The sequence below is a fragment of the Cokeromyces recurvatus genome (assembly GCF_025118155.1).
Source record: "Cokeromyces recurvatus strain NRRL 2243 chromosome Unknown BX663scaffold_9, whole genome shotgun sequence".
Classification (NCBI taxonomy): domain Eukaryota; kingdom Fungi; phylum Mucoromycota; class Mucoromycetes; order Mucorales; family Mucoraceae; genus Cokeromyces; species Cokeromyces recurvatus.
In genome coordinates, this window is record NW_026251395.1 from 809,676 (window position 1) to 830,353 (window position 20,678).

A 20,678-nucleotide genomic window follows, 5' to 3' on the forward strand; every position below is an offset into this window, starting at 1 on the left:
TTTTTTTTTTTTATACATATTTGTATATGTGTATATATTTTTTAAAAACCAAAATAAAATAAGAATTATACAACATTCTATACAAGACATTAATGCCTAATAATATACCATCACGGACATCTATAGAAAATCCACACATGACTCGGACAGCCTCTGGTGTTAAACTAGCTTATTTAGCGTCCTCTCAACAGCCTCAGGTGCACATAAATAGTTCAACACATCATACATCAGCATCAGCATCGTCAGCATCATCACCTAATTCGAATTCAGAAGTCACTGACGCTCTTTTCCATGGCACCTCTTCATTGATGCCTGCAACTAGTTATGTTCGTCCTTTAGCTCGTGAAAGACCATTTGCTCGTGAAGATGTTGGCAATCCAAATACGAACAGTAGACCTCCTTCTATTCGATCAGCTACATCATTTGGAAGACCACTGACACGATTCAATACGGGGTATCATGCTCGTCATCATTCTAATTACTCCAACTTTAGCACCATGAGTGAGACTGCCTTGCCCTGGACAACTCGAGATATTGGATTTAATGCTATCTCAGGTATAGCTGAATTACCAGATATATATATATATATATATATAAAAGAAAAAAATTAAAATAGCTTATGTCTATATATAGGTGTCTTGAATGATCCTGCAAAGCCTAAAGATTCAACCAAACCAAATAAAGTAGATATTCCACCCGTACCACATGCCTCTATACCTCGCATAAAACCTAGCGATTTTGAGATTTATTTAAATCATATTGCACCTATCTTTGAAAAATACCAATACGATAAACTTATTAATAACAAAGATGAGCCAGTCGCTGTAGTTGTAGAAGAAGAAGAAGAAGAAGAGGAGGAGGAGGAGGAGGAGGAGGAGGAAAAAGAGAAATTATCATCATTAACAAAGCAGCAAAAGCAACGATCAAAACGTTCAAGTCGTAACCCGTACAGTTTACCACCTCAACATATTTTATCGAATGAAAGTTTATTAAATGAGGATACCTCCAAGACATCATCATCATCACCACCACCACCACGCGATTTACCCATGTTGGAGAATGTGCCTGCCATCTTTTTTGAGCCTGACTTTTATCTTGAAAATCCACAGATATTTGATACCGTCTGTGAGGGAGCGGATATTGTAGGCAATAGTGGACCCAACCCCGCAATTTCCACCAATTCAATCCTTCAAGAGAAATTATCCTATTATTTGGATACAGTGGAGGTTCATTTATTACAAGAGATTGAGAATCGATCCTCCTCCTTCTTTGAAGCACTTAGTAATTTACAGGTATTGCATCAACAGACGCTTGATTGTGTGGCACAGATTCATACGATAAGACAAAAGATGAAACAGATTCAGAATACAGAGTGCAATGATGGATTAGAGATCGTTCGACTTCAAGTGAGGAAAAGGAATTTGGAAAAGTTGTATCAAGTGACGAAAGCAGTTCAGGAGATACGATTATCTCAACCCATGATACAAACTTTACTTGGAAAGGGTGATTACTTTGCTGTATTGGATTTAATTGATACCACAAGGAATAGACTGAATGGAGGGAATGATCATATTGATTTGAGTTCAGTAAAGGCATTAGCGAATTTTTCAAGTCAGTTGGATGAAATGCAGAAAGCAGTGGGTGTGATGATGCAACATGATTTCCTTAGTATCTGTCTGTCTGATTTGTCTTACAAGGTTGAAAGTTTAGATTCAGACGTTGCAAAGCAGAGACTGTTAAGACAAGCTAAAGATGGGATGAAGGAAAGTGAGATACTTAAAAATGAGGGTATCCAATTGGATAAGGAGGAAGAATTACAAAACAGAGTTACTCCATGTATAGTGGGTTTATTAAGAACAGATCTGCTATCATCGACATTGCAAGGTTATCAAGAGCGACTCATGGTTGAGATAAAGGACATCATTCGTAAACGATACCCACCTACTACTACCCCATCCGAAAATTCAGGTGCCCATCTTGCGAAACAATTAAAGTCGATGCCATTTGCATCCTTTTTCCAAATGCTTCTAGACATATTTTCAACTCTTATTGAAGTCATTCAACGGGCTTCAGTTTACCATCAACTTTTAATACGCGTGATAGAGGGTCAAGATCGAGATCATAAAGTCTTGCTTAGTCTTAGTAAGGAATCAGCCGATATCGTCTTCTCTGCTGCTGACTTGGCACATGTACGATGTGGCAAATTAATTGGATTTCGAAGTGATCAAAATGCATTACTGAATCCTACCGACTTTTATCGACTAACAAGTGTGATACGGACGTTCATTTTACAATCTGAAAACTTTTGTGGTCGTACCTGTTTTGGTTTACGAGGAACCATCGTCTCTCAACAAAAGGCATTTATTGATCATTTTCATATGGAGCGTGTAAAACAAGAAACACAATTGATCGAGAATGAACAATGGACAGCGAGTGAAGTGCCCTCTGATTTCCAATTGATTGTAGATAGAATATGTGAGGGTCGTATTTCAAGTTTTGTAGATGAAGCACAACAACAACAACAACAGCAGCATATAGATGGAGAAAAGACCACAAAACATTTATTTATAAATGGTCATAGTTATTATATTGTGGGATGCAGTTTATTAATATTAAAGATGTTTGAAGATTATTTAAAATGCATTTTAAATTTAGAAAGCATGGCACCTGAAATTACACAAAAACTGTTAGAATTATTAAAGGTATAATAATAATAAACAGAATGATGAAATGTATAAATGGATATGCTTATTTATTTATTTATTTTTTACTAGTTATTTAATTCAAGAGTTTGCCAAGTTATTTTAGGCGCAGGAGCTATGCGATCTGCTGGCTTAAAGAATATTACTGCTAAACATTTAGGTAATAAATATATATATATGTATAAGAGTAATCATATTATAGGCTAAATAAAATGCTTATTTATTAATTATAGCATTGGCTTCACAATCCTTGGCTATTATGATTGCATTAATCCCGAAACTGAAAGAGTGTATTAGTCGTCAAATGTCTACTAAACAAACTAGTTTATTATCAGAATTTGATCGAATCGTAAAAGATTTCACAAACCATCAGGGAGAAATTCATGCTAAACTAGTTGCTATTATGAATGAAAGATTTACTGCACATGTTAAATCAATGCAAGCTATAAAATGGGATGAAGATGAACCTCAAACTGGTAAAAATGCAAATACATACATGGAAACATTAGTGACAGAAACATGCCGTTTACATAAAGTACTTTCAAAGTATTTACCAATACGTGATTTGAAGGTTTGCTCATTATATATAATAATAAGGAAAAATTATAAGAGAGAGTTTTTTTTTTTTCTTTTTTTTTTTTTTTTTTTTTTTTTTTTTTTTTTTAAAAAAATATTCATATATGCATATACATATATCTATGATTATCTTTTAGTTTATCATGTCTCAAGTATTTGAATCTTTTACGACACAGTTATCAGATCAAATCAGTCATATTTCTATCAAGACAGAAAAGGGCAAAAATAGATTAGCTCAAGATGCATCTTACTTTACTCGACGCTTAAAATCACTTCATCATATAGATCCACCTTCTAATTCTGTTATTGAAGCAGTGGAACATCTTGTTATATTACCATCATCTACTACTACTACTACTACTACTACTACCACTTTACAAGCAAATGAATCGTTATCTGATCATTCTAATAAATCAACAGACTCTCCATAATGATTATATAAAACAGTAACATTCTGAATGATATATTCAAGTTATTATCTAATAAAGTAATTTTTGATATGTACATCTATATAAATATATACATACATACATACATGTATATATAGTGTGTATGTGTGTGCTATTACGACTAATTAAGAGAGAGAAAGAGACATGCTATTATAAATGATATTTCATCTTTTTCTACATTGACAATCAATAGCCACTTACTATTCACTTTAAACTCCCTCTTTCACTCCCACCTCCCCCTTTTTTTTTCTACTACTACTAACTAAGAAACAGTAATTTCTTTTTATATGATATTATTTTCATAAGCATCATGTATACTGAGTTTAAAGTCTATAAATATGTATTATGTCGATGGCAACAAAAATGTGGTGCTGCCCCGGTAAGACATTACTATTATGCGAAATTATTACACTAAATGCTGTGTGAATGTTTTTTTTTTTCCTATCTTTAACGCGCAAATTTATTTTTTATTTTTTTATTTTTTATTTTTTTATTTTTTTGCCTCATATTATACCTAGTAATAAACCTTACACATAGCAAATTACATTTAGTAATTAACTTGATTAAATTAGAACTATACATTTGATTCCATAAAATATTTTAGACAAATAATGAGTGAACCTATTCAACTTACAGGACGTAGAACGGATACAGACATTGTATTAACAGAGCAAATTGCTAATAAAGTAAGTCTTTTTTTTTTTTTTTTTTTTTTTTTTTTTTTTTTTTTTTTTTTTTTTTTTTTTTTTTTTTTTTTTTTTTTTTTTCCATCAAAATGTCTATACAAGTATATAAATGAATTGATTCAATTTTTTTACTTTAAAGTTAAAAATAGAATTACCTCGGCGTTATCGATTAACACATGAAATGAATTTATTATATAGTATAGACCAACATGGGATAAGTTTATCCACATTGTATCGACTAATGAAAAACAATAAAGGTCCGTGTATATTGGTTATAAAAGATGCAGATGGAAATGTAAAAAAAAGAAAAGAAAAAAAGAATACTTTCCCTCAAAATTACAAACATAATAAAGATCATTCTTTATTCTTTTTTTTTTTCATTTAGATTTTTGGAGCGTTTTTAAGTGAGACGTTAAAACCTAGTACACGTTATTATGGCACAGGTGAATGGTAACCATAACACGATCTTTTTCCAAGGATAATATAATAAATTAGCATGTAATTTTTCTTTTTCTTTTTTAGCTTTCTTTGGAAATGGAATTCAAGTGAATCTCAAATTAAAGCATATCATTGGACTGGTAAGAATGAATACATGATACTTACAGAAATGGGTTTTATTGCAATTGGAGGAGGGTAAATGAAAACAAACCAAAAAAAAGAAGAAGAAAATAAGATTTAATCAACAATTTATGTCTATTAGTGAAGGTGTATTTGGGTTATGGATAAATTCCGAATTAGAAAAGGGCTATAGCCAAACATGTCCTACTTTTGATAATGAAAGGTTATCACCAAAACCAGAATTTGAATGTGTAGAGTTAGAAGTATGGGGATTTCGTATATGATGAGCAACGACATTATTTTTTTTTTTTTTTTTTTTTGCAGTTGATATATAAACTACATAATAATAATTATAATAATAAAATGCGGTAAAATTGTTTTTCCCCTAGTGTTTACCTTCTTTCATAATACATAAATAACACACATAGAATCTCCCGGAGCTTAAATTTAGCTGTCTTCTTTTTTTGGTAAATTGGATACGTATGCAATACTTAGACAAGTAGATGGATGACAGGCGGGATTTAGCGGGAATCAAACTGCCAAAAAGAAAGAAGAAGAAAGAAAAAAAAAAAAAAAGATAAATTTTTTACATTCAGGGCTCCAATCTAAAATACTTGTTTAGTCTTGTGCTGAGCCTTATTCGAAAGATAATATCGTTACATGATTGGATAATTTTTATTTCATCGTAATATGACTCCGTAGCATAATCATATTCGTCATCATCATCTTCATTAACCATCTTGAATAATAAATAAATAAACAAAAAAAAAAAGAAAAAAAAAAAGAAAAAAAAAAGAAAAAAAAAAAAAAAAGAAAAAAAAAAAGGAAAAAAAATTATATTAATTCTTATTACTTATTTGCATTAGATTGTGTAACTAAAATACATGATCATTCTCAATAAACTTTATTTTATAATTTTTAAATGTTTGGCTAAAAGTGATGCAAGGGGGTGCTTACTAAAGCTTACAATAGGAATTTCAAAAAAAAAAAAGATTTAAACTTTTAGACTCTGTATATTAAATATATAAAACGCTTTTTTTTTTCTCTCCTTTTATTTTATTATTTATTTATTTATTTTATTTTTTTATTTTATTTTTAAAAAAAAAAATCTTATCTTTTCATTATTGTTAGTAAATATGACTACAGCTATTGAATTACTTCGCGAAGAAATTAACAAAGAACTTCAAGGTTCTGTCACTATTGTTGGTAAATATGTCTATTCAATATATAGCTATGTGTGTGTGTGTGTGTGTGTGTGTGCGTGTGTGTGTGTTTTTTGGATTACGCAACACGCATATTCTAGATAAATAAAACTGGGAAATCGAAATAGACTATTATTTTCCGGATTTAATTCACCTTTATTATTATTATAGTTCTCGGTGCTTCAGGTGATCTTGCCAAAAAAAAGACATATCCTGCTTTATTTGGTCTTTATCAAAATGGGTTCTTACCAGAGAATACACGTATAGTCGGTTATGCACGTACAAAGATGGACCGTGAAGAGTATTTGAAACGTATTACACAATACATCAAATTGAAAAAGGATGATGATAAAGATAAATTAGAAGCATTCAAAGAAATTACAGATTATATTTCTGGACAATATGATCAGGACTCTTCTTATCAAGATCTGAATCAATTTATTGAACAAAGTGAAGAGAAACGTGGTATTGAAGGTGATAAAAAGAATCGCGTCTTTTATATGGCTTTACCTCCTTCAGTCTTTGTTTCTGTTGCGAAAGGTTTAAAATATAATGTGTATTCAAAGGAAGGTAGTAATCGTGTTGTGGTTGAGAAACCATTTGGTATGGATTCTGAAACCTCTGATCATCTTGCTCGTGAATTGGGTGCTTTATTTACTGAAAATGAGGTAAAGTTGGAAAATATAAATAGATAGACAGGATAGATCATGTAACAAATGGTGGAAAAAAAAAAAAAAAAAAAAAAAAAAAAACTAAAATGTTCGCTATAAACCTTTTTTTTTCCCCTTCAATCTTTAGATTTATCGTATTGATCATTATCTTGGTAAGGAAATGGTAAAGAATATCATGAATCTGCGTTTTGCCAATGTTTTACTCGGTCATGCTTGGGATCGTACCTATATTGATAATGTACAAATTACATTTAAAGAACCTTTTGGTACAGAAGGACGTGGCGGTTATTTTGATGAATTTGGTATCATTCGTGATGTAATTCAAAACCGTAAGTTCTCCCTTTATATTAAAGGAGAAAAGACATTTTTTTTTAAAAAAAAAAGTAAATAATAACATACATAAACGATGAATTAGATTTACTTCAAGTTCTTACTTTAATTGCTATGGAAAGACCTATCTCAACAGACGCCGAATCTATTCGAGATGAAAAAGTAAAAGTATTGAAATGTATTGAGCCTATCTCTATTGAAGACACACTTTTAGGTCAATATGTAGCTGCTAATGGTAAACCTGGTTATCTGGAGGATGAAACTTTAAAGAATAAAGAAAGTCTTACCCCTACTTTTGCTGCTGTCGTCTGTTGGATTAATAATGAACGTTGGGAAGGTGTGCCATTCATCTTAAAGGCAGGTAAAGCTCTTAATGAAGCCAAGGTAGAGGTACGTATTCAATTCCATCATGTGGCTGGTAACCTTTATAAAGGATCTCCTCGTAATGAACTTGTCATTCGTATCCAACCTAAAGAAGCTGTTTATATGAAGTTTAATAACAAACAACCTGGTTTATCTTATCAAACTATTCAAACTGACCTCGACTTGTCTTATCATGAAAGATATACGAATTTATTCATTCCTGATGCATACGAATCTTTAATTTTAGATGTCTTGCGTAACGACCATTCTAACTTTGTTCGTGATGATGAACTAGAACGTGCCTGGAAGATCTTTACACCTTTACTCCATAAGATTGATCGTCATGACGATGATGTGGAAATCAAACCTTATGAATACGGTTCTCGTGGTCCAGCAGAGTTGAAAGATTTTGTTAAAAAGTATGGTTATCATCGTGATACTCAAGTTAATTATCAATGGCCTCAACAGAATGTGAATCCTTCTTTGAACAAACTTTAACCAAAAAAAAAAAAAAAAAAAAAAAAAGTGCCATCTTATACGCCCTATTATATCTCGCTCTATTCTCTCGCTCTATTTTCTTTCTCTCTCTCTCTCTCTCTTTCTCCCTTTAGTTCCATTCTCTTTTCTTGTATTGTATCATATATGTCATAAAAGACAAAAAAATACAAAAGGGCAAACGTATACATATAAACATATTATAAATAAATTTTTGTTATATAATAAATCATATAAAGTATATAGTAAATGATGTACAGCTATTTTTTTTTCTTTTTTCTTTTTTCTTGATTGATTTTTTCTTTTTTTTTTTTTTTTAAATAAAAAAAAAAGGTGGTGGTAGTGGTGGTATACATATGTTAGTGGGATTAATTTATCCATTTTTTCGTTTGTTGTTGTGAATCATGTATTGCTTTATTATATTTCATAGTAGTATGTTTAGATGAGGAGGATACTTTCTTTTTAGTAGTAAATGAAGGTGATGAGGATCTCGTGACAGATCGCTGAACTGAGTAGCGTCTATTTGGTATAGGAGAAGTAGAAGGTGGTGATGATGGACCTATTTTTGTGCTTACAGGTGATGATGATGGGCTTATTTTCGTACTCGTAGTATTTATTCCACTACTAGATAGTCTTCTTCGAAATGGTTGCTGGTTCGTATTTGTTGACGAATGTATGATTAATGATTTCGGCCGTCTGTTCGGCAGTGAAGGATATGAGGTATGTTTCGGTGAGGTAGCATAGGTTGTATTTGTGGAGGCTTTAAAGAAATAGGAGTGAATTAGTAAATATTCTTTTTCATTATTCTACAATTTGATTATTAAATAAATATACCATCTATTAATTGTCGATTATTTTGTGAAACAGCAGTTTGTGCCTGATCAATCAGATCTACAAGCATCGTACGAATCCTTTCAAATGCAGCATCTTCGTCTTTAATACATTTCTCTAATTCAAGTATATCATCATTATTAGGAGAAGGAGGCTGCTAAGAAAGAAAGAAAGAGAATATATAAGTCACATGTTCTACATGATATAAATAAATAAAAATACCATAATGTCATCTTCACTTAAAGTTGTATCTAAACCTGGTGTTAGTGGTCTCTCTATTCTGCATAATGATGAGTCTTTATACATGCATATGTGTATATATATTTTTTATTTTTTCAACTTACGCTGCTAATCTATTTTGTAAATCACTTATAGTCATTGATTGTTCTTTTATTACTGTTTCTAATGTTTGATTTAAAGTCAATAGAGACTTTTTTTCTATTTCCAGATCTTCAATCTTATAACAAAATAAAGTAAGAAAAGAAAAGAAAAAAAGGGGTTTCCTTACATTATTCTATTGTCCCTCCCCTTACTCTCTCTCTCTCTCTCTCTCTCTCTTTCTCTTTCTCTTGTTTCTTTGTCATATCTACCTTTTGATATACTCTTGCTTCTTCTAATGGATGACTTGACTGTAGTATATGTCTACCTCGAAGTAAAAATGAACCTACACCTCCTCCACTACTGCCTATAAAACCAATACCGGGTTTAAATGTTGATATTTTATTATCTGTAGTCGGTGAGGATGATAAAACCCTTTCTTTTTCTTCTTCTTTGTTTGTTATTACAGATTCAACTTGATCAGTTGGACGATGCTTTTTAACATAGTTGGGTAAATTGATCCGACTTATGACTAAGGCTGGAGTAGTATTAGCAGAAGGAGTTTTTAATGTTGGTTTATGTTGATTATCAAATGAGGAGTTTTGTACATTGAATGTTGTTATAATGGAATGATTTGCGACAGTATTAGTCTTATTGTTATTATTAGTATTATTACTTGAATGACAAAAGAATGAAAGCCCCGGGTTACTTTCTGCTGACAATTGTCGAATCATGGGAGTTGTTGTCATTGTAGTAATGGAGGATGTACTTGAAGACGACGAACCATTATAAGGCTGTTGTAAAAGCTGATTAGAAAATAAATACTGTTGTGTTTGTTGTTGTTGTTGTTGTTGTTGTTGTGTTTGTTGATTAAACGGACGGATTATATTGACAGCCTTTGGATTTGGCGTCAAGTCCTTTGATAGCATTTAAAAAAAAAAAAAAAACTAAACTAAAATTTACAAACAACAAAGTTGATTAAATTACAAAGAAAAAAGAAAGAATAATATTATGAACAAAAAAAAAAAAAAAATAACATAATGTGTATATAAACACAGAAAAAAAAAAAAAAAAAAAAAAAACTTTGATTCTTTTAATTTATTGTATTTGTTTTTTTGTTTTTTTATATTTTGACAAATTTGTTACCAAGACAACGAACTTACCCCCCCCTCCTAATATAGTTATTAATATGTTCCTATTGTGTAATATTACATTACAGTTCATAAGAACAATAAATAAAATTTATCCATCTTCATTATACCCTGCTTATTATAAACAAAATCTCTTTTTTGGAAAGTGTAAGTTTCACTTATAAAATTCATCCCCTGAATATTATCTAATATCTTTACACAAAAAAAAAGTAGTAAACTGAATCTTAGCATCACCATTAAACTAGTTTTAACATTACTACAAACTTGATGTAAACTATTCTTTCTTTTTATACATGCTATCTTTTTTTTTCTAATACATAACTGTATATATTTATATTTATATTTATATATATTTACTTCGCCAACACATCATCATATTGAACACCATCAAAAGATCCTCCAACAATAGATTTCTTGACATTAGTCTCAAATTGTTTTCTGTTATGTCTCAATATTTCAGCAGCATCTAGAAAAAGAATAGCAAATATACGTTAATATCGAAAAATATATTATTTTCTTTTTCGCTCTCTCTCTCTCTCTTTTTTTTTTTTTTTTTTTTTTTTTACCTTTGTTCAATGGATCATCTGCATTAGGTTCGAGGAATAAATATTGTAAACCGACTAATACAGCTTGTAATGAAAGAACTGGTTTCCAATCCTCACGTAAAATATTTAAGCAGATGTTGCCTTCCAAATCAATATTGGGATGATAAATCTAATATGAAATCCAAGTTAATCCATCTACTTTGTTTACTCATATTTTGTTCTCTTTTACATATAACTATATATACCTTTTGAACACAATGAACTTTTGGTGGTTCATGAGGATAATTGTTATTAATAGTAAACGTAAATCTAAATAAGCCTTGAGTATAGAAGCCTAACTTACATTGTAAATAATAATAATAATACTAACATTAACTCATAGTCTTCTTTTTTTTTGTTTTCACTAACCTTCATCAGGATGAATAGTAACATTGAAATTAAGAATGTTTGAAGGATCAGGGAAATCTAGTTTTATGGTATCAGGTATATCTAATTCAGCAAGATCTAATCATTTCAAAAAAAAAAAAATAAAGTTAATTCCAAAAAAAAAAAGAATAATCAATCTAACTTGGAGCTGCAAATTACCTTTTTGAACACGGATTTGGGCTGCACTTGTTCTAGGTTTCTTTTTCTCTGCCTCTGCTTCTTTAGACTTTTTCCCCCAAATTGAATACATCTTTTCTACTGTGTGCTATGTATGAAAAAAAAAAAAATATTTATCATCAATCACTGCGTATGTTAAGTTAGAGAAAAAAAAACTCCGAAAATGAATAATTTTCCAAAGATTTTGGAATAGTATTGATCTTCATCATGTTCATGTGTCACAAGAGTTTCAATGAATTTTCATCTTTTCTTTTTTTTTTTTTCCTTTACAAAATTAAAAAAATTAGACTCAGAGTTTCTTTTGAATTAATTATGAATGTATATTTGGTAGTAGAAGAATGAAAAGAATACATGTTGTTTAAAAGGGGAAAGTTATTATTACTTTTATTATTCAGATAGTATAAACTAGTCTATGAAAGCTACAGACAAGACTGATAATAAATATTATGTAAGAATCCAGTCATAATTCATTCTCCTCCTCCTACTGATTATCCTTTACTACTCCTTTTTATGTTGATTCATGTTTGTGTATCAATTAAAAAAAAAAAAAAAAAAAAAAAAAAAAAAAAAAAGAGTCGCTTGACTGTTCTATGATCATGAAACATAACACATCAAATAATAATGCACAAGACCACGTCTATGATAGGCTTTCTTTTACAATTGAATATGATACATGACTTAAAATAAAAACAAGGGAAATCATATAATACATAAATAATGCATATAAATATGTGTGTAAAAGCATGACACATCTTTATCATTTACATACATCTAATTGTATATCTAAAAGAAAAGAAAAAAGGATATCCATGTATTTAAATAAATATTTACTATGTAGTATTATAGATTTGTATGTAATATAGATAGATAGATAGAAAAGGGTATATGTAGATGATATGTACATTTCAATAGTCATAATAATGCGTGTGAAATAGAATAAATTTGTACTATAAATGATATTGTTGGTCTAGAACATCTTCTATTAAATCCATTTCTAATGTCTTTCCATGTATATTTAAATATTCTTTAATTGATTCAACATTTACGAATAAATTATATTTGATAAGACCAAGAAAAGATCTTTCCATTAAATTGATGTCCTTAGGTGTGTATATATAATCAGTCATCATTACTATGGATTGACTTGTTAAGCAAGTTCCCGTTTCAGATAGAAATTTGGATGCAGTCATGATTGCAGCTAAAAAGAGACGATAAGGTGTATCCATATCTCCACGAGCGTGACTAGGTAAACCCGTCTTTAATCTTTGAAGATAAATTAATGAGACTAGACAAACACAAGGTGATAGTCTTGAACGTTGAAAGACATTAGCGATAAATTCATTTAAAGGGGGTAGTTGTTGACACTTTTTAGTACGTAAAGAAGAACAAGGTAACAATGTAGTTGCTGTATTTGTTGTAAAAGCTAATATATAAGAAGAAGAAAAATACATGAGTATACACACACACACACACACACACACAAATATATATATTATGTTATATATAGGCTTTACATAAAAGTGCTTCAGGACTTTTTGAGAAAACTGTAGTAGGCATTATCAAGTTAAAGAAAAAGAAAAAGAAAAGAAAAAGACAAAAAAAAATAAAATAAAATAAAGTCCTATTTTAGTTGATTACACATATTCATCTTTTCTGTCAATAATACTATTTCTTATTAACCAATCAACTGTTGAATACTTATTTATTCCATTGTTGTTGCTGATTATTATATACATAGACAAACATTATAATAGGGTCCATTATTAACATATAGAATAATGTATTTTTTTTTCACGACTACTACTACTGTTTGTTCCTTAAAGAAGATGATACTTTTATTTCTTGACTAAAAATTATTATATTTCAACATGATGGATGGTCTCTTTTTAAAATGAAAAATTGAACATACATTTAGAACGTGAACGTGAAAAATGCTACTGCAAGTTGGGTAAGTATCTTGTGAGCTCATGAAAACTTGTCTTTTTTTTTTTTTTTTTTTTTTCCTTTTACAATGTCACATGATATTTAAAGAATTTCCATTTTTATTACATAATTTTATGAACAAATACGCATGCTATTTTAATACATTTTTGTATATGTGTATATACTTCTTTTAGTATCTGATATTTTAAAGTTTATAACAACATGGACATCTCTTCTAACTTTTTTTGTATGTCCTTCCTCTTCTTTTGAATTTTAAAGATCCGACCCCCGCGCTTATTACAAATAAGATGACTATACTCATACCCATACCTTTATTACATTAAAAATAGACGGTGTCAATATATTTTATTTACAAATATATATATATTATACATATATATAAAGGAGTAAGGGATATATATATATATGTGTGTGTGCATGTGTATGTAAATGTGAGTGCTGTATAATAGATTGTGTGTATGTAGAAAAGCAAGAGTGATAGAGTAGTTGGTTAAAAATAAATAAATAATGATGATATAAGCAACAAATAAAAGGTTCTTTTTCTTTTCTTATGCTCTTGCACTACGTTTTTTCTTATAATCATTAATAGCAGATTTAATAGCATCTTCAGCTAACACTAATAAATGGATCAAACAATAATGAGTCATCAATAAAAATAGAATCATATTTTGACTTACTCGAACAATGTAACTTCACAGGAGGTAAACATAATTCTTTGGCAATTTCAGTATTCTTGATTTGTCCTGCCTGTTCAAGTGTCATGCCACGAACTCGTTCAGTCATAAAACTACTTGAAGCAATAGCAGAACCACAACCAAAGGTCTTGAATTTTACATCAACAATTTTACCTGTAGCATCATCTACCTTAATTTGTAATTTCATAACATCACCACAAGCAGGTGCTCCTACAAGTCCAGTACCCACATCGAGATCAGTCTTAGGAAAGGAACCTACATTACGAGGACGTTCATAATGATCAATAACCTATGTTTCAAAAAGAAAAAAAAATTAATAATTTTTCTTTTTTTTTTTGTAAGAAAAAAAAAATTTTTTTTTCTTATGTGTATTATAATATTATTACTTTTTCATGATAAAAACGAGCTCCAGAAATAGATAAAGGTTTTTGGATAAGACGTGTTGACTTATTTAAAGTATTAAAAGTAGTACGCAACATTATTATTATTTATGAAATAAAATAAAAGAATATATAAAATAAAAATGTAAAAAAAAAAGAAACAAAAAGAAACGAAACAAAAAAAAAAAAAAAAAAAAAAAAAAAAAAAAAAAAAAAAAGTTAATCAGATTTTTTATATAGATTAAAATAATGATTTTTGACGAATCAAATGAATGATGATAACTTTCTTATCTGATTGGTATAATATTTTAATAAGCTCAAAACCGGGCCTCCACATTTAAACCGAGAAGGAAAAAAAAAAAAAAAAAATCACTTTATTTGCCGAACTAGCCCACCACCACTATAATCCTGTTTACTCAATTATTTTATCTAAAATTGGAAATGAAATTTATAACTTTTTTGTCTAAATTAGGCTTAGACTCAGATGTTCTATTGCTGCTTCTTGTTAGTTGTAGTTAAAAATAATTACAAAATAAGAAAAAAAAAATATACACTTTTACCATCACTACTACTACAAGTAGTAGTAGTAGTAGTAGAATTATTAGGTTGATATTTTCAAGTAAGAAAACTCTTTTTCTTTTATTTGTTTTTTCCTTATTTTATCAGTTATTATTTAACGTCTCGTTTGTGTTTAGCATCAATGGTAGTCAGCATATTATACTAGCTTAAACTGAGACGGATGTTTACGATAATAGTGGCTCTCAGAATATATTCTTTCAATAAAATACCTTTGTGAATCTTGTTACATTATCCATCATGACATAATAGCCTTGCATATCATGAATATTCAGTATAATCTAACGCTTCTTCAATATACTTGAGGAAATGTCCTGCTTTTGTTCCGCTACCAGATGAGCTACCTGTTTATTTTTTTGAAGAACTAGCTGTTTTCTTTCTTTCTTCCTTTTTTTTCTTTCTTCAAAGTATTATCTTTTGTACACTCTTTGAAACTCTATCTCTTTCTTCTCTTTAAAGCCATTATTCCTTTCAAATTGATAAAAATCAAAAGAGCCTTATTATCATGATCATCATAAAAAATAGCTTAATTGCCATAATTCAGTAGTAAGAAAGCTCACAGCCTAACTATTTAAAATGCATAAACTGCCAAGAATATCTTGTGCAATTGAAAAAAAAAAGTGTCTAGTTTGTGTGTGTGTGTGTGTGTGTGTGTGTGTGTGTGTGTGTGTGTGTGTGTGTATGTCTAAAAGTAATATACAAAATGACATTTTTTATATTATTGATATCTTATCTACTCTTATTCTTTTAGGGAATGTATGAACATCATGCTCTGTTGTGTAACTGCATTTAACTAGTTTTGGCTTAATTACTTTACAAGAATGCTCAGCATATTCACATGAATATTTATACATATAAAAAAAGTAAACACACTTCTTACTTTCTTACTTTCTTGCTTACTTTCAAAGAAGACAGTAATGCTTTACTACATTCAAATAAAAGGCAAAACTTATCTCTAAAGTATTAAAAAGAAAAGAGAAAAAAAAAAGAAAAGGGGAAAGGTAGGAGAGAAGATTTAACGCAAAGTAAATTAAAAACAAAAAAAAAAAAAAATACGCTAAGATTAAACTTTAATAACTTCTCCTTCTTTTGTTTATTTTTTTTTTCTCCTGAATTTTACTATAAAAAAAAAAGTACATTTTTTCGTTTTTTTTCCTTTTTTTTTCTCTTCTTTTTTCCTCTAGCTTTTTTTTTATTTTTCCTATTCTTCTTTATTTTTACTTGAAACTATGGGTAGACATTGTCAGGGTTATGAAGTGTGCTCAAGTCACATAGCTTGGCTTACTTGAGTTTGTAGAACTGTCCGTTTATAACATGGCTAAAGGAGAGGGCCTAGACTCTCTTTTGGTTACTACATGCATATCCGCCTTCACCTTGGGTTATTGCAACCTTAGATAATTGATGGGACCTTATCGAATTTTGACTGCTCAAGTTTGATTTATTTCCAAAGGAGGAGGGAAATAAAAAGGATACTTGGGGTTGGAAATTGTAAACCTGTTCCTTTTTTAGGGAGATTAGCGTACTCTTTGTCTGCACCATTGAAAGGGCTTATCTCAAGGTTTAGTTTTTCTGTTTTTCTTTTTGGAGGTTTTTCCTTCTTTTTATTTTTATCTAGTTGCTGTTTATAAAATAAAAATAGATAAGGATGCACAGCTTACGTTTCTGACCGTGGTTTTTTCATCTATTCATTTAGGTGAAGAATCCCAACTTGTATTTACTGTTAAGTCAAAAGTAGATGCTAGGGGTCAAAGAAGGGACATTCTCAGGTAAACAATAGTCAGGTCGTGCACTTTATATATCTGGATTCCTTCCACTTCGCCACGCTACAGGTCAGAATGTTTAGCCCGGCTTCCAATGAAACTTACATCCAACTGTATTTTTTTATTGGGTTATGGGGTGAGGAATCCTATCTTTTTCTTCTAGCAAGGCTTGGGTCAGGTTGGTACTTTGCCAAGTGTCTACTAGTTGAAATTGGACGTTTATCTTTCAAGTAGAAATTTAGAGGGAGAAGAAAAAATTACAGCCCGTATCAATTTGTGTATGGGTTGTAATATTATTTTTGGGATTAGATATGCTTTCACCTTCTCGTGGTTAATCCTGTTAGTATCAAGTCTCTTTTAAAGAGATTTGAGAACTAAGAAAAGCATCCTTTTTTTTTATAATATTAACAAAAATGAAAAAAAAACAATTTAATGAAATCGTGTTCTACAATAAAGTTGCTTCTCTAATAATATTTAATAATTAGGCATGTAATCCTTTCATTATTTTTTTTTTTTTTTTTTTTTTTTTTTGATAAACTCTTTTGTCTCATAAAATACTAATTGTATACTTTAATAAGGGAAATATATAATTACTGGTTAAAGATAAAAATTGTAATATATATACAGTACTGTTCTCTATACAATTAAGCAAGTGTACGATAAAATATTCCATTACTATTATATATAATAACGAAAATGAAATATAAGAGATATGAATACGATATCAGTTTATTTGTATAATAATAATATAATTTAGTAGAGAATACTTATATTCTCATATTTAATAATAATAATCATAATAATAATATATAAAAGGTTCAATGATTTAAACATAATATATGTTTGTATATAGTTATGCTAATTATATGATACATTTACTCTTTAATGATGATTGTTTCATTATGCTCTACAATATGGGGTTCATCTTTATTCACTGGTCCAGGATCACCGGCATGATGATCTTCTTTGTTATTTCCAGCTTCAGGATTTTCTGTTCCAACAAAGATGACACCAAACTTCTGACCTCTATTATACATATATTGCCAAATGAACGAGATGATAAAGATAACGGGAATAAAGGCAATCATGATGATAACATTACGAGTGAAAAGATAAAGAACTCGGTGGTATGGATTACCGTCCAAGATAGTTTTGATTCCAGCTAGATAACCAGTGTGTGCTAAAAAGTCAATACCTACCACAAAGCAATAGGCTCCAGTAAATGCAAAGGTAAATAGGAGCACATATTGTTCGGCAAAGAATGTAATAAAGCAAATGAAGACGGGGAGTGCAACTAACAAAGCAGCCCTTGCAACTGTTTGTGTTATTAATAAATCTGATTTACAACATAAAATATACAAAGCAAGTGTGAAGCCACCCAGTGCTATATACAACATATAATTATGATTATATTAAACAAATGTGATCTATTCAAAAAAAAAAGTAATATATATTATATACCTCCTACAAGATAAATAGAAATATTCCAAAAGATGGCGTAGATAATAGCACCTAAAAGTCCTAATCCAGCAGGGACAGCTATGATGGTAATATTATCATTGATATAACCATAATAAGGCTGATTATTTGTCATAGCAACCCAAGTAATCAAACCAAACGTTAAGAACCCACATACGGCGAGAGTGATTCGAAATGATCTAAAGCCAAAGATAATCAAATAGAGCCCCAAAACGATCAGGATAGCACCTACCACACCATTTTCTGGTGTAATACCCCTGCCTCCGTAGATAACAGCTAATAACGCATTATATTGATAAATATACCCAGCTATAATAGCAATCTATGTAATTCTATTTAATTTATTACCTGGATCACTTGAAGCTGGAGCAGAAGTGGGTCTAATTGTAGCTGTAGCTGTAGCTGTAGCTGTAGCTGTGGTTGTGGCTGTGGTTGTCGTCTTTGATCCACCCGTATTATGAAGTTCCAAGACGTCTCGTTTTTCATTGATCACTGGTATTCCAAGATCTTTCATCTGTTTCTTGTTATCTATTTCATTACTATTATCTGCATATATTAAAATAATGAAAACTGATAATAAAATAAACACTTTTTGTAATAAAAATAACTTCATTATTATAAAACAAGATGTAAGAATAAAAATAAAAAGTGAAATTGTTATCTTCTATTATTTTATTAGTAGTAACAGCCATGCCATAACATCTTCTATATTAGGACAATGTTTTTTTTTCTTGTATGAATGTATGTATGTACATGTACCACTTTAAACGAAGAATAAGATGTAATTCAACTGTCATTTATAGCTACTATTAAGATAAACAAGTGTTTGTTTTCATAATGCACTTAAAATGTATATCTTTTATATATATTTATATATATAAAAGGCATTTTATATATGTTAATATGAATGTATATCATTTCTCTTGATTATATTCCTAATATATCTTTGTGTATAACTGTAATTTCTATAATTGTCTACTATTTTTTTTTTTTTTTGTGTGTGTGTATGTATAGAGGCTAATTCAAGGAAATAATCTTTTAATTTTTTGAATTCAAGCAAGTAAGTAAAAGGGATTCTGGAAAGCACGTCGAAAAAAGGTAAATGATTAGTTATTAATAGGCTAATAACTTTCTTCCTTATTAGATATGAATAATGGATGCAAGTAAAGCATTACAGCAATAAGTATACACTATTTAATTAAAATATATCACCTGTAACATACATCTATGCTAATCTACTAAAGTAAATATAGCAAAGCAAATTAACGTAAATATGAATAGTATTTATTATTCTATGCTATCCAATTGTAATAACTTTCTGCAAATGATTCATTACTTAATTGTTCAAATTCAAACATGTTCAAAATGTCACTCAAGATGGCAGCTAACAAGTGTCGACACTAAATAGCATACACACCAAGTAAATAAATCGCCTTTTTTTTTTTTTTTTTTTTTTTTTTTTTTTTTTTTTTTTTTCCTTCATTTTTACCATAACCATTTTATCTTCAATAATAACTTGCTTTAAAAAGATATCGCATGTACAATGTCTAGGTAATAAAAGACAAGTGAACATATCTTTACGATATTTATTCTTTAACTCTAGACATGCATCAGAAACTCTATATATAACTCGACCAGATTCACTTTGATATTTCTTTACTGCACACATTTCAAATTGAGTTTTCTTTCTTTCTTTCTTTTTTCTCTTTATTTCAAAGTATTGTGTTTTTAGTTTTAATACCTGAATTATTTTCTGTAATGTGTAATGCCTCATATAATGTATCTTGAAATATTGAATATAGTAGTGATATAAAGTCTTCCTTTACTTTAGATATGTTATATATTTATTTATATTTCTTTGGCTGATTTCTTTTTTTTTTGTTTTAATTTATTTGATTTCATAGTTACATTCTTTTGATTTATAAAGATCATCGATTACTTTGTCAATCAATGCATTTGAAACTTTTTCCATTTTATTGTAGAAATTAAAAAGCAAGCATTTTTTTTTCCCTTTAATCATTACATTATTTTTTGCTGAGGTTGAAATTCAAGAATACTAAATAAGAATACATTGCTTCTGCTTAATACTTGGGGGGGGTTTTTTTTTATAAGTAATGGGAAACAAACAAAGTCAATTGAAAAATAAAGAAATCGAATTATTAGCAGAATGGACACCCGGACAGCAACAAAAAATTAAGAAACACTTTGAAATTAAAAGGGAATTGACTTTACCCACTTATTTCTCGAAAAGACTTTACACGTCTATTGAAGGACTCTTACAGGAATATGCCAATAAGGATTTTAACGACTATGTGAGAATAGTACATAAATTACACAGATCAATAGATGGCCATGTCGTTTATC

At 29.5% G+C, this 20,678-nt stretch overlaps 9 protein-coding genes across 9 annotated transcripts; 3 read left to right on the top strand and 6 right to left on the bottom strand.

Annotated features, from left to right (window-relative positions):
- Window positions 1-92: 92 nt before the first annotated feature.
- BX663DRAFT_485558 (Vps54-like protein-domain-containing protein) lies at window positions 93-3,728 on the top strand (the record flags this gene model as incomplete). The annotated part of the gene is made up of 6 exons (XM_051524620.1): window positions 93-555; window positions 634-2,702; window positions 2,775-2,862; window positions 2,936-3,273; window positions 3,416-3,604; window positions 3,699-3,728. 6 exons carry the CDS (start codon window positions 93-95, stop codon window positions 3,726-3,728), a joined length of 3,177 nt encoding a protein of 1,058 aa, XP_051384072.1.
- Window positions 3,729-4,205: 477 nt separating this feature from the next.
- Window positions 4,206-5,713, top strand: BX663DRAFT_506361 (TLD-domain-containing protein). The gene is made up of 7 exons (XM_051527178.1): window positions 4,206-4,413; window positions 4,553-4,708; window positions 4,799-4,863; window positions 4,936-5,046; window positions 5,114-5,307; window positions 5,368-5,507; window positions 5,632-5,713. The coding sequence occupies exons 1-5, from the start codon at window positions 4,339-4,341 to the stop codon at window positions 5,253-5,255; spliced, it is 549 nt and encodes a 182-aa protein (XP_051384073.1). The 5' UTR covers window positions 4,206-4,338; the 3' UTR covers window positions 5,256-5,307; window positions 5,368-5,507; window positions 5,632-5,713.
- A 302-nt stretch (window positions 5,714-6,015) lies between these two features.
- BX663DRAFT_506366 (glucose-6-phosphate dehydrogenase) lies at window positions 6,016-8,060 on the top strand. Its single transcript, XM_051527179.1, has 4 exons — window positions 6,016-6,177; window positions 6,345-6,841; window positions 6,972-7,173; window positions 7,260-8,060. The coding sequence occupies exons 1-4, from the start codon at window positions 6,108-6,110 to the stop codon at window positions 8,033-8,035; spliced, it is 1,545 nt and encodes a 514-aa protein (XP_051384074.1). The 5' UTR covers window positions 6,016-6,107; the 3' UTR covers window positions 8,036-8,060.
- Window positions 8,061-8,350: 290 nt separating this feature from the next.
- BX663DRAFT_560417 (uncharacterized protein) lies at window positions 8,351-10,198 on the bottom strand. Its single transcript, XM_051531890.1, has 5 exons — window positions 9,454-10,198; window positions 9,208-9,320; window positions 9,086-9,143; window positions 8,867-9,020; window positions 8,351-8,792 (listed from the first exon to the last, which is right to left on the bottom strand). The coding sequence occupies exons 1-5, from the start codon at window positions 10,108-10,110 to the stop codon at window positions 8,401-8,403; spliced, it is 1,374 nt and encodes a 457-aa protein (XP_051384075.1). The 5' UTR covers window positions 10,111-10,198; the 3' UTR covers window positions 8,351-8,400.
- Window positions 10,199-10,264: 66 nt separating this feature from the next.
- On the bottom strand, window positions 10,265-11,631 carry BX663DRAFT_506371 (putative ubiquitin-conjugating enzyme E2). The gene is made up of 6 exons (XM_051527180.1): window positions 11,463-11,631; window positions 11,286-11,381; window positions 11,123-11,211; window positions 10,899-11,046; window positions 10,690-10,798; window positions 10,265-10,524 (listed from the first exon to the last, which is right to left on the bottom strand). The coding sequence occupies exons 1-6, from the start codon at window positions 11,551-11,553 to the stop codon at window positions 10,518-10,520; spliced, it is 540 nt and encodes a 179-aa protein (XP_051384076.1). The 5' UTR covers window positions 11,554-11,631; the 3' UTR covers window positions 10,265-10,517.
- Window positions 11,632-12,261: 630 nt separating this feature from the next.
- On the bottom strand, window positions 12,262-13,098 carry BX663DRAFT_506376 (cyclin domain-containing protein). The gene is made up of 2 exons (XM_051527181.1): window positions 12,995-13,098; window positions 12,262-12,903 (listed from the first exon to the last, which is right to left on the bottom strand). The coding sequence occupies exons 1-2, from the start codon at window positions 13,035-13,037 to the stop codon at window positions 12,428-12,430; spliced, it is 519 nt and encodes a 172-aa protein (XP_051384077.1). The 5' UTR covers window positions 13,038-13,098; the 3' UTR covers window positions 12,262-12,427.
- A 622-nt stretch (window positions 13,099-13,720) lies between these two features.
- On the bottom strand, window positions 13,721-14,661 carry BX663DRAFT_506378 (iron sulfur cluster assembly protein 1). The gene is made up of 3 exons (XM_051527182.1): window positions 14,506-14,661; window positions 14,102-14,408; window positions 13,721-14,040 (listed from the first exon to the last, which is right to left on the bottom strand). Exons 1-3 carry the CDS (start codon window positions 14,596-14,598, stop codon window positions 13,973-13,975), a joined length of 468 nt encoding a protein of 155 aa, XP_051384078.1. The 5' UTR covers window positions 14,599-14,661; the 3' UTR covers window positions 13,721-13,972.
- Window positions 14,662-17,710: 3,049 nt separating this feature from the next.
- Window positions 17,711-18,828, bottom strand: BX663DRAFT_432763 (uncharacterized protein; the record flags this gene model as incomplete). The annotated part of the gene is made up of 3 exons (XM_051522955.1): window positions 17,711-18,219; window positions 18,297-18,590; window positions 18,663-18,828. 3 exons carry the CDS (start codon window positions 18,826-18,828, stop codon window positions 17,711-17,713), a joined length of 969 nt encoding a protein of 322 aa, XP_051384079.1.
- Window positions 18,829-19,324: 496 nt separating this feature from the next.
- On the bottom strand, window positions 19,325-20,295 carry BX663DRAFT_355413 (uncharacterized protein). The gene is made up of 4 exons (XM_051522181.1): window positions 20,223-20,295; window positions 19,804-20,139; window positions 19,651-19,714; window positions 19,325-19,549 (listed from the first exon to the last, which is right to left on the bottom strand). The coding sequence occupies exons 2-4, from the start codon at window positions 20,086-20,088 to the stop codon at window positions 19,545-19,547; spliced, it is 354 nt and encodes a 117-aa protein (XP_051384080.1). The 5' UTR covers window positions 20,089-20,139; window positions 20,223-20,295; the 3' UTR covers window positions 19,325-19,544.
- Window positions 20,296-20,678: the final 383 nt, after the last annotated feature.

Bases quoted from the DNA above. Each gene is read 5' to 3' on its own strand.
- BX663DRAFT_355413 (XM_051522181.1), bottom strand. From the start codon at position 20,088: ATGAGGCATTACACATTACAGAAAATAATTCAGGTATTAAAACTAAAA. The intron at 19,715-19,803 runs GTAAAAATGAAG...TATGCTATTTAG, and splicing joins TTGAAGATAAAATGGTTATG to TGTCGACACTTGTTAGCTGC.
- BX663DRAFT_506366 (XM_051527179.1), top strand. From the start codon at position 6,108: ATGACTACAGCTATTGAATTACTTCGCGAAGAAATTAACAAAGAACTT. The intron at 6,178-6,344 runs GTAAATATGTCT...TTATTATTATAG, and splicing joins AGGTTCTGTCACTATTGTTG to TTCTCGGTGCTTCAGGTGAT. The intron at 7,174-7,259 runs GTAAGTTCTCCC...ACGATGAATTAG, and splicing joins TCGTGATGTAATTCAAAACC to ATTTACTTCAAGTTCTTACT.
- BX663DRAFT_506376 (XM_051527181.1), bottom strand. From the start codon at position 13,037: ATGCCTACTACAGTTTTCTCAAAAAGTCCTGAAGCACTTTTAT. The intron at 12,904-12,994 runs GTAAAGCCTATA...CTTATATATTAG, and splicing joins AAGTCCTGAAGCACTTTTAT to CTTTTACAACAAATACAGCA.
- BX663DRAFT_560417 (XM_051531890.1), bottom strand. From the start codon at position 10,110: ATGCTATCAAAGGACTTGACGCCAAATCCAAAGGCTGTCAATATAATC. The intron at 9,321-9,453 runs GTAGATATGACA...TTTTGTTATAAG, and splicing joins AAGCAAGAGTATATCAAAAG to ATTGAAGATCTGGAAATAGA. The intron at 9,021-9,085 runs GTATTTTTATTT...TTTCTTTCTTAG, and splicing joins TAAGTGAAGATGACATTATG to CAGCCTCCTTCTCCTAATAA.
- BX663DRAFT_506361 (XM_051527178.1), top strand. From the start codon at position 4,339: ATGAGTGAACCTATTCAACTTACAGGACGTAGAACGGATACAGACATT. The intron at 4,709-4,798 runs GTAAAAAAAAGA...TTTTTCATTTAG, and splicing joins TAAAAGATGCAGATGGAAAT to ATTTTTGGAGCGTTTTTAAG. The intron at 5,047-5,113 runs GTAAATGAAAAC...TATGTCTATTAG, and splicing joins TTTATTGCAATTGGAGGAGG to TGAAGGTGTATTTGGGTTAT.
- BX663DRAFT_506378 (XM_051527182.1), bottom strand. From the start codon at position 14,598: ATGTTGCGTACTACTTTTAATACTTTAAATAAGTCAACACGTCTTATC. The intron at 14,409-14,505 runs GTAATAATATTA...TTTGAAACATAG, and splicing joins CTCGTTTTTATCATGAAAAA to GTTATTGATCATTATGAACG. The intron at 14,041-14,101 runs GTAAGTCAAAAT...TCCATTTATTAG, and splicing joins TGTGAAGTTACATTGTTCGA to TGTTAGCTGAAGATGCTATT.
- BX663DRAFT_506371 (XM_051527180.1), bottom strand. From the start codon at position 11,553: ATGTATTCAATTTGGGGGAAAAAGTCTAAAGAAGCAGAGGCAGAGAAA. The intron at 11,382-11,462 runs GTAATTTGCAGC...TGAAATGATTAG, and splicing joins CCAAATCCGTGTTCAAAAAG to ATCTTGCTGAATTAGATATA. The intron at 11,212-11,285 runs GTTAGTGAAAAC...AATGTAAGTTAG, and splicing joins TACTATTCATCCTGATGAAG to GCTTCTATACTCAAGGCTTA.